The following is a 10,175-nucleotide window of genomic DNA, read 5'->3' on the forward strand; positions in this document are numbered from 1 at the left end:
CTTTGTAAAGACAAAGTAGGCTACATTCAGAATGAGTAAAACATCCTGTTTTTTTTCCTTTTCTTTTATTTCTTTTCTTTTTTGTACTGGTAGCCTAGCCTTTTCAAATGGTCAGATTTTATTTGATCAATTGTATGAAAATAGATAGCCTAGACTGGTTTCACTGTTACTAACATGTTGGTGTGTGATTTCAATTATTATTATAGGAATAAAGGAATGTGATTCATGGTTTTTCTGTCTCTCTCTGCATTGAAAAAGGCTATTACTTTGAATGGGTGTTAGTTGCACTAATTGCCTATTCTATTGATTCGACATACCAAGAAGTAGGCTAGTTGATGTTGATGCCAGCCGTAACAGTACAGTGGGTCTGCCGGCTGGAGCGTGTATGTTAAAATCGACTTTTGCTGCCCTCTGGTGATAATTTTTGGTGTGACACCCTGCATGCTTTCTTACCACTTCCTTTTCCACGCCCATACTTCCTCCTCCCGACGTTGTTGAGCAAGGTTTCAAAGAGTTTCTCCATCTACTCGTGACTAGTGTTGTGTTCACCAAGATGTCTCAAGTAAGTTGTGTATTTGTCTTGGGTAGTTTTTGCCAAAGGTAGTTAATTTGATATAATGCGACCTCGTCGACTTTGCAGAATGTGGGTGCATTTTCTTCCCAAGTTTCACGCTGCTAGCAGTTCCAAGAATGACAGGCAGATGAAGGCACTCGTGTCTTTTCAGCCATTGATGTGCGCAGCTATTCTGGACTTTACGGTCCCATTCACTTCAATTCATTTTTTTGGCGTTTTACATATTTCGGACCGTGCGGACGCCGCTGTACTCGTGCGAGGAAAACAACAATTGTCTCGGGTGCTAAACATGGTCATGGAACGGCTTCCTTAACCAGAATGGTGTGTGTTGTGTTATTTCGAAGATAATTAAAGAAAATCTTATTACAATGGGATTTCTCATAGGCATGGTTTTGCATGTCTCTTATCTCTTTTCATGTTGACTGAGCGATCACCGTTACAAGTTTACAAGGTGCCCAGCGCACATATGTATGCATACAAAAAGGAAGAATACATTTCACAGTGTAATTCTGCAAATAATTCACTTCAAAGTTAAGTGTTATTACATAGGCACCATGGTCATCAATATGTGTGTAAGAACAAGTGAAAAAACAAATCGGTCAGTTTGTCAAAGAGGAGACGGTAGATATGCACCATAATACACAGTATTCATCGAAATATGCTCATGAGTTGTATGCTGAAGAAATACTGTACGCACAAATATCTATTTACTGAATTAGACTAATCATGGCCTATCAGAAGTGAGGTAACATACACGAGTGTAAAAAATGTCCTTTGATGGGCCTTGAACCCACAACCTGTGGAATGGTAGGCATGACTCCATCCACTAAGCTACCACAGTTTCAGTAGAATTTGTTTGACCAGAAAACTTCTTGTTGTGCACATTATCACAGCACTAAAAAAATCATATAGGCCTACAATCATTTCTTCATCATACTTCAGACAATGAGGTAATGGTGCAGGGAAAATATATTTTATATGATTTATTGTGTTAAAATGCACAACGACGACATATCTTTCTGGTCTTAACATTTCTTATGAAACTGTGGTAGCTTAGTGGATGAAGTCATGCTGTCCATACCATAAGTTGTGGGTTCAAGGCCACTCAGCATTCAACTTTTACTCACGTGTATGTAACCTCACTCCTGATATAGGCCTACATTATAAGGCTTATTGGGAAAATAAATATTTGTGCCTTCAGTATGTCTTCAGCATATCTTTCAGGAGCACATAGCGACACATACTGTGTATTATGCTACATATCATCCACAGTGTCTGCTTTGAGAAATTAATCATTCTCAATTTGCACTACTTATTACATATGTGGTATGATCTGTTAACTTCAGAGTTACTTATTTTCAGAATTACAGAAAGTTCTGATCATTCTGCACATTGTAAGATGAAATGGTGATGACGCAGTGAACATGCTAAGAGATATGAAACCTGTCCAATCATGCAAATGACATCCCACTATAATAAGATTTTATTCAATTTTCTTCAAAACAACACAACACATTGCAGAAATTCTTGTAGCCATCATATGTAGGCCTATAGGATGTAATGGAAGCATTTACACATTGTCAGCAGCGCAAGCACCCTTTTCTCACAGACCCTTGATGTGCCCTACAGACAGACTTGAAGTACTTTGTACATGGGCCCATCTAAAACATGCAGTACAATGTTAAAGGGACAGTTTGGTCAATTTCAACATGCAGTTGTAATGCTCACACTACCCTGGACTTGTCAGTGCCTGAGATTTTTTTTTCTTTCTTCAGCCGATCCTGGTCATTGTAATGGGGGCAGCTCTTTGTTTACATTTCAAAAAAACATTTTTATTTATTCCCAAAAACATCCAAAAGGTTATAAAACATCAGCAGACAACTAGCAAGCAGCAGTACCTTTTGGGAAAATATTTGGAGTTGGCCTATGTTTTATTTTTTTAAAATGTAAACAAACGCTGCCCCATTAGAATTGCTCATATCTCGGAAAGGGCTGAGCCGAAAAATGTGGCATCACCAGGTACTGACAAGTCAAGGGTAGCGTGAGCAATACAACTGCATGTTGAAATTGACCAAACTGTCCCTTTAAGATTTTGTTTGTTAATTCTTAACCTACAAACATGGAAAAGACAGAGGAGATGAAAGACATTGGAAACTTCTTGAATGTAGCAATCCCATTACAATAGAAACAACATGAATTGTTTGCCAATTAATGACTATATGTAGTAGCCTAGCCCAGTGGTTCCCAACCTTTTTCTTCAGGGACCCATGTTTTTACTATTGTAAGGTTTGGTGACCCAGCGCCCGCATGAGAGGAAGTCACTCGATACGCTCTGTCTCCTACGAAAACTCATTTTAGTCATCATTTTATTCCTCAATTCGTCAAAACAGAATAAATGTTTAATGTAGCACTTAAATTTTGTTGCTTCTATGCATTTGTCATTTATTCAACATGGGCTACATATGGTATTAAAATGAAACCCCTTAAACTCAAGAGGGCTTCGCGACCCCCTGTGGATCTTTGGCGACCCATAGGTTGGGAATCACTGGCCTAGCCTATAATGCAACCTTTGTTATATAGCCTATAGTGAGTAAAATTGAATCCGAATGTCTCAGCGTGCCCTACAATATCGCCCCCCTGTGGCCACATTAGCTAATGAAGATAATGTTGCTTGAGTAATATGTGGCATGTGCATTATTGAGGAAAGAGACGTAGGCTATGTGCCGTCAGTATTTTTCCTTCATATCATTCAGAAGCATGGTGTGATGCATACTTTGTACTATGTTGCGCATATCTACCATCTCCTCTTTGACAAACTGACCGATTTGTTTTTTCACTTGTTCTTACACACATATTGATGACCATGGTGCCTATAATAACACTTAACTTTGAAGTGAATTATTTGCAGATTACACTGTGAAATGTATTCTTCCTTTTTGTATGCATACATATGTGCGCTGGGCACCTTGTAAACTTGTAACGGTGATCGCTCAGTCAACATGAAAAGAGATAAGAGACATGCAAAACCATGCCTATGAGAAATCCCATTGTAATAAGATTTTCTTTAATTATCTTCGAAATAACACAACACACACCATTCTGGTTAAGGAAGCCGTTCCATGACCATGTTTAGCACCCGAGACAATTGTTGTTTTCCTCGCACGAGTACAGCGGCGTCCGCACGGTCCGAAATATGTAAAACGCCAAAAAAATGAATTGAAGTGAATGGGACCGTAAAGTCCAGAATAGCTGCGCACATCAATGGCTGAAAAGACACGAGTGATGAAGGCCTGGTTGTAAACCCAGGCCAACCTCAGTTCATGATTGAATTACTTTATAAGAAGTACAACTCTGATCATCGAAATGTCTAATATTGTTCAATGTTCTAACTAGGATGACTTCAATCGGGCTGCGGAGGAGGCGAAGAAACTCAAAACTCAGCCGGGCAATGACGAACTTAAGGAGATATACGCCCTATACAAGCAGGCTACAGTGGGAGATGTGAACATAAGTATGTGCATACATGTTTCGTGTAGGAATGAGCGAAAATGACTTGACATGAGGTCCTTCTGTCGGCTTTGACGTAGGCCTTCTACAGAAGTTACAAGGTCCGCATGAAAGAAATGATACATTGGCCGCCACGAGGCGCAGATTGTGCAGTGACCCTCTTTCGCAATACAGAAATCAGGGCATAGGGCACCAATCTCACAAACTGAATCTTCACTGCACTACGTGCTTTCCCAAGTATTTAATACATGTGGAGATTTAATGTCGGCCTCTTTGTATCCAGAGAGGTGCAACGACTGTGACTTTGACGTGAACAGAACACAGGCCAGCAGGGTCAGCATTGGCCATTCATTGCCTTTGTAATGGTCTGTCATTGAATCATGTTCAGCTGTGGAAGACCGCTGAACTACAAGACAAGAGAGAGAGAGAGCCTATCCTAACTTGCCGTCCAAAAATGGTTGCATTAAACCAAGGCACAGTATTTCATATACTTTTTAGTTTATTTCCAGAATGAATGGAAACGTTTACAAATGTTACCCTTTTCACAATATATTTACCCCACCACCGTCAAATTCTATTGGCCTCATTCCAGACCAGTATTAGTAAGTGGGTCATGGGCCTTCTCCAGTGCAAAAAAGAGAGATTTTCTTAACATGATTAAATTAAGTTAGAGTAATGTAAGTTGGCTAACCATCATGTATTCCCATACTTGAACTAAGTGCTCCACGTCCTTGTTTCTCTAACGATCTTGCTGATGTTTTTTTTTGTCATTGCATAATTTGTTTGCATTTCTGGAGTCCTAGCCAAAGTTGTGACCTCAAAGTGACCTCTTGTCAAGGTGACACTGGTGGAATGCACCCAGGATGTTACTGGTCCACATTCCATTCCAGTGATCGTTCTGGTTATTGTTAAGCGTTGTAGATGAGCGTCTCAACTCTGCCGATGATGCACTAGTAAAGATATGATGCTCATTTCTGGTCATACCTGGTCATACAAAGAATTTGAAATTACATTTCTTGCTTTCCCATACAGACATAGACTAATCTAGGTAAGGACATGTCTATACTGTCTATGTCCTTACCTAGATTAGTCTATGTCTGTATGGGAAAGCAAGAAATGTAATTTCAAATTCTTTGTATGACCAGTGCATGTAAAGAAATTGACAATAAACCTACTTGACTTGACTTGACTCATTTCAGGTGGTAGTAGAATGTTCTCGAGAGAGAGACAATTATCTGATGAACTTTGTGGAACTTACGATGTTATCATAACCTGTTTGCCTACTCTTCCAGGTCGCCCCGGAATGCTGGACTTCACAGGAAAAGCAAAATGGGACGCCTGGGATTCAAAGAAAGGTGAATAACTTCAAACCAAAGAATCATATAGGAGAGAAAGATACTTCAGGCTCGTTCTTTTGCGCTATCCATGGGTGCATCCCAATATGTGTCCTTGCCTCCTCCACTTGTGCTTGTCTCCTCGTCCCGCCTCCTGGCCCCTCATCCGTGGAGAAAACAATAAAGTTTCCCAGCTGTCAGCCTCGCCACAACAACTTTTGAGGTACCATCCCAATTGCAAATGAGAAAAAGACTTTACAATTGAGCTTTTGCAAGTTATTGAAATATAATGCTGTTGTCAGCGATGCCATCATGACGAGAAGCAAGTGCAGGAGGCAAGTGGAGGAGGCAAGGTCACATATTGGGATGCACCCCATGTGATGTCGGGTGAACCCCCCTTCAGGAATCCTGCGGTTAGGAGACCTTTGGAGTCTTGAGGTTGAGAATGAATGGAATTCCCTTACCGCTGGCGCTGTAGATGGCGGTAGCGCACTTCCTGGACAAACACCACAGAAAGAAAAGAAGGAGGGAACTACGCCCCCTTAGGACAGTGTTTCCCAACCTTTGTTGTCTCGCGTACCCCCTAAGCCTCTTAGTTGTACCATGAGTACCCCCTAATTCATGTTCTATATCGCTTTCTCTCTCCTGATGTGACTGCTCCATACATTTGTTATAATAATAACATTTTTCCAAGTACCACCTGCAGTGTGCTCGCGTACCCCTAGTGGTACACGTACCCCTGGTTGGGAAACACTGCCTTAGGAGACCGAATTTGAGCACACTCCTTTGCATTGGATGGGCAGGGTTTGACATATCTTTGTCTCCTATACGATTCTTTGTTCAAACGCTTTCAGGCGTCGGCCTACAACCATTTTAAGGGCCCACCCACTGCGTTTAGGTGAAAATTATTTTAATTTTATTTTTATTGTATTTGACCTTTATTTAACCAGGTCCTGTTGAGGTACAAAACCTCTTCTTCCAGGGAGTCCTGGTCAAGACGGTATAAAAAACAAACAAGCAAACAAACAGAGGGGACTCATGCATGAGACTTGCAGACTTTGAAAGAAAGCGCATGAAAGGATAAGCCATAAACATATCAGACAGAGGTGCAAGCAGGCAGACAATATACAGGCTAGCAAGTAAGGCAGGCAAGCAACAAGCTGACATAGAACAATGGCGTCGAACACAACAAACATGGTGAAAGTGAGATTAAAAATGTACTAACTAGATTATTCTGCTAATGTGAATTTTGGTCATTCTCTGGGCATCAGCTGTGGCCTAGTGGTTAGCGAGTTGGACTTTCAATCTGAGGGTCGTTGGTTCGAATCCCACCTGACCTCTCCTTGCACCTCCATCCATGGCTGAAGTGCCCTTGAGCAAGGCACCTAACCCCACACTGCTCCAGAGACTGAGTGTGTTTTAGTATGCGACCTTGCCTCCTCCACTTGCTTCTCGTCATGATGACATCACTGACAACAGCATTATATTTCAATATCTTGCAAAAGCTCAATTGTAGAGTCTTTTTATCATTTGCAATTGGGATGGTGAATGAAAAACAGTCCCTCAAAAGTTGTTGTGGCTAGGCTGACAGCTGGGAAACTTTATCGTTTTCTCCACGGAGGAGGGGCCAGGAGGCGGTACGAGGAGATAAGCGCAAGTGGAGGAGGCAAGGACGCATATTAAAACGCACTCACAGTAACTAATACCCTGTGACTAGTAAATGTAAGTCGCTCTGGAATGTAATGTAATGATTGTGATGGTCATGTGATTGGCAGGGATGAGCAAGGAGGACGCTATGAAGGCTTACATCGCCATCGTGGAGGAGATGAAGGCTAAATACGGCCTGGCGGAGTGAGGGAGGGAGGGGAGGACTACCCTGGCCTGGCCTCTATCTCCAACCATGGTGCTTCTGGTGTGCTGCTGTTCCAAGGGCTGGATTCCATTGTAGAATTCTGGAATCTCTAGATGATGGTAGATTCCATAGGTAGCGTTTTTTGTTACCTGAATCACAATCACAATCCTCATCATCTACAGTCACAGTGTTGGTCTCTGGCAGCACAGTCCTAACATCTAATGTTTTTTTTTTTTGTACTTCCGAATATTTTTGATATTCACTATTTTGATATTGTAAAAGAGTGCTGCTCAGGGGCCCATACTAAGACACTGGTTCAGGAGTAAACCAGGTTAAATTAAGAGGTAAATCATCTAATAGAATGGTTCTCCGGAACCAGCGTCTTAGTATACCCCTCTGTAGTTTAAGCAGGGGCTCAATTCAAAATGTCAACTATTACACCACCGCACCATTGGGAGAGTAGCCACAAAGAAGACCCCATTCGTTTAATGCACTTGATGATGTGGTTATTTTTGATCTGAGGTTTGGCCAACGCCTTGGCTGAAGGAAATAATAGTGCCTACTGTAAGCAGAAATTAGCACAAGATTGTAGGAAAAAAAGAAGAAATAAAACTAAATGATTGCCAATTTTCATATATTAACCACCAGGTTTTTTGATTGTTATTCTACATTCCTATACATCAGCTAGTGATGGTGATGGGATCATCTCTAGTACGTAACAATTCAGAGACCATCATGTACGCCTGTAAAGCTAGCCTCATACGGCTGATACGGTTTGTTGTCAAAATTGTCTTTGTAAAAGTCAGATAACTTAATGAAGCATTGTTATGGTTTGCCACCAAACTGTAAGATGTATGTTAGTGATGAAATACTTCAGAGATTTGGAAATAAAACGAACGTTCATTACCATCATTTATGAAAGCCTTGTTCTGTTAAAGTGTTTTTACTTTTAAATTACATGTAAAAAGGACATGTGCCTTTAAAGGACATGTCAACAACATGCATGTACTCTAATTGATAGCTGTTGTAATTTTGTATTGCACAGACACCTGTTTATGCCATGTATGTGCACATTTTATTTAAGGGTGACCACACTTGATCTTGCCTCTATTACAGTTCATGACTGTTTAACGCCATCTAGTCCCCCCCCAATCAACTCAGTCAGGGTCAATGTCAATTGTAATGGAAGACTAGTAATGCACTCAAGAGTACAAACCTCCGCCAAGGAAGCTGTGATACATTTGACTATGTTACTCTCTAATTTTGTGTCGAGTGTTTAGTGGAGTTAGAAACTTACTAGAGTGTCAAAATTCGCCCTATCCTGCAATGGTAAAGAATCTTAAAAAAAAAAAAAAATTCTAGATCCGTACCATGATCCGGATCACCACCAAAATTTTACTTGTTCCTTTTGTCATTTCCAAAATCTTTTTTGAGTCATCCTGCTGACAGACAGACAGACAAACCAACAAGGTAGAGGAGACTTACTCGAAACAAAAAAGATGTTGGGTTGTTTGAGTCCATCCCCTTCTGGCTTGGTCGAAGGATCCATGAGTAAGATTGTTAACTCCATTTTACTGTTGTGACTCTGTGGTACCTTGCATGGCAGATATCAGCCGTGGTTACATGGTACGTTTAATCCAAATTAACCCCATTTCATTCCAAATAAAACACAATTCCAGTTTGAAAACATCATGTTAACACCACCCAATATGGAATTAAATGAAAGTGCAGTGTAAACGTACTTGATGGAGTTATTTTAATCTGAATAGTTGATTCAGAATGAAAAACGTTATGTAAACATGGTCACTGCAGCCAGATTGTGAAGAGGTCACATTGTTAATTATAGGCCAAGGTATGCCCTGATGAAGACCCAGTGTGGGTTGAAACCGGTTGGAGATTTCACCAGTGTTACCATGCCCCATATTAAATAAAGGGTTTTTAATTATAACTTCCTTGTCGACCTGTGGAGTTGCCTGAAGACGGCCCTAGTGCCACCACGTTCTATTTGAAAAGACTTCAAGAGCACCTACAGTTTGGAGTCTACAGAGTTGGAGAACAAGAGTGCTCAGAATTTCTTCTTACAATTATTTTTTTATTCAGGGGACCTAAGGAAGGTGGGAAATGTTTAAAAGACGGCTGCCTTCAATACACTTAAAGGCCTAAAGTGCAGGGGAAATCCTGGTTTGTGTTCGTAGTACGGCCCTCGGATGAATTTGAAGTGGGCCCTTGAATGAAAAGGTTCCCCACCTCTGTTTAAGACCATGCTTGAACGCAGATCCCCCCCCCCCACACACACACACACTCCACACCCCAAAATAGTCACCCACTTCATTTTGAGTTTGAGTCATGCCCTCTATGTTGGTCACTGTCTTCACATTCAAATTATTGTTCTGCATTTGCTGAACACTGGTATTGAACCTGGTCTTTTGATATCTTCGGTCTTGTCTAAGAAAGAATGCATGTAACACTTTGATCAAATGCACCAGAATAAAAACTGGATTGTTTATTTGGAAAAAGACAAAGCACCCTGCTGTGCTGTGGGTGAATACATATCCCATTTAGCTGATAAGCATTGAAATTATGACATTAACACTGGCTATATACAGTAAGCTTTTGGTTTGAATGTAATGGTGTGTTTGTGCTGCTTAGTGTTTTTAAGTGCTTCTACTATAAAGCTCAGTCACTTGACATTAAAATGACATTCTGCAGCATGTTTGGCAAGGTCATCATCACTGCCTTTCTTTATAGCCTTCCTCAGCCCAGTGGTCAGTGTAGCACATACATTTCCATGTTTGGGTGTTGAGGTGGATCATCCTGGGAGATAACACTAACCCTGGGGTGCATTTCTCAAAGTATGAGTAGTTGACAATGGGAAATTGCATTACAAAAACAAAGTAGCTAACACAGA

At 40.9% G+C, this 10,175-nt stretch overlaps 1 protein-coding gene across 1 annotated transcript; it reads left to right on the forward strand.

The window, feature by feature from the left end:
• Nucleotides 1–446: 446 nt before the first annotated feature.
• dbi (diazepam binding inhibitor (GABA receptor modulator, acyl-CoA binding protein)) lies at nucleotides 447–8,179 on the forward strand. Its single transcript, XM_063212387.1, has 4 exons — nucleotides 447–562; nucleotides 3,968–4,085; nucleotides 5,374–5,436; nucleotides 7,191–8,179. Exons 1-4 carry the CDS (start codon nucleotides 554–556, stop codon nucleotides 7,268–7,270), a joined length of 270 nt encoding a protein of 89 aa, XP_063068457.1. The 5' UTR covers nucleotides 447–553; the 3' UTR covers nucleotides 7,271–8,179.
• Nucleotides 8,180–10,175: the final 1,996 nt, after the last annotated feature.

Source organism: Engraulis encrasicolus, chromosome 12 (genome assembly GCF_034702125.1).
Source record: "Engraulis encrasicolus isolate BLACKSEA-1 chromosome 12, IST_EnEncr_1.0, whole genome shotgun sequence".
NCBI classification, from domain to species: Eukaryota; Metazoa; Chordata; class Actinopteri; order Clupeiformes; family Engraulidae; genus Engraulis; species Engraulis encrasicolus.

Coding starts and splice junctions, on each gene's coding strand:
- dbi (XM_063212387.1), top strand. Junction 4,086..5,373: donor AGTGGGAGATGTGAACATAA/GTATGTGCATAC, acceptor CTACTCTTCCAG/GTCGCCCCGGAATGCTGGAC. Junction 5,437..7,190: donor CGCCTGGGATTCAAAGAAAG/GTGAATAACTTC, acceptor TGTGATTGGCAG/GGATGAGCAAGGAGGACGCT.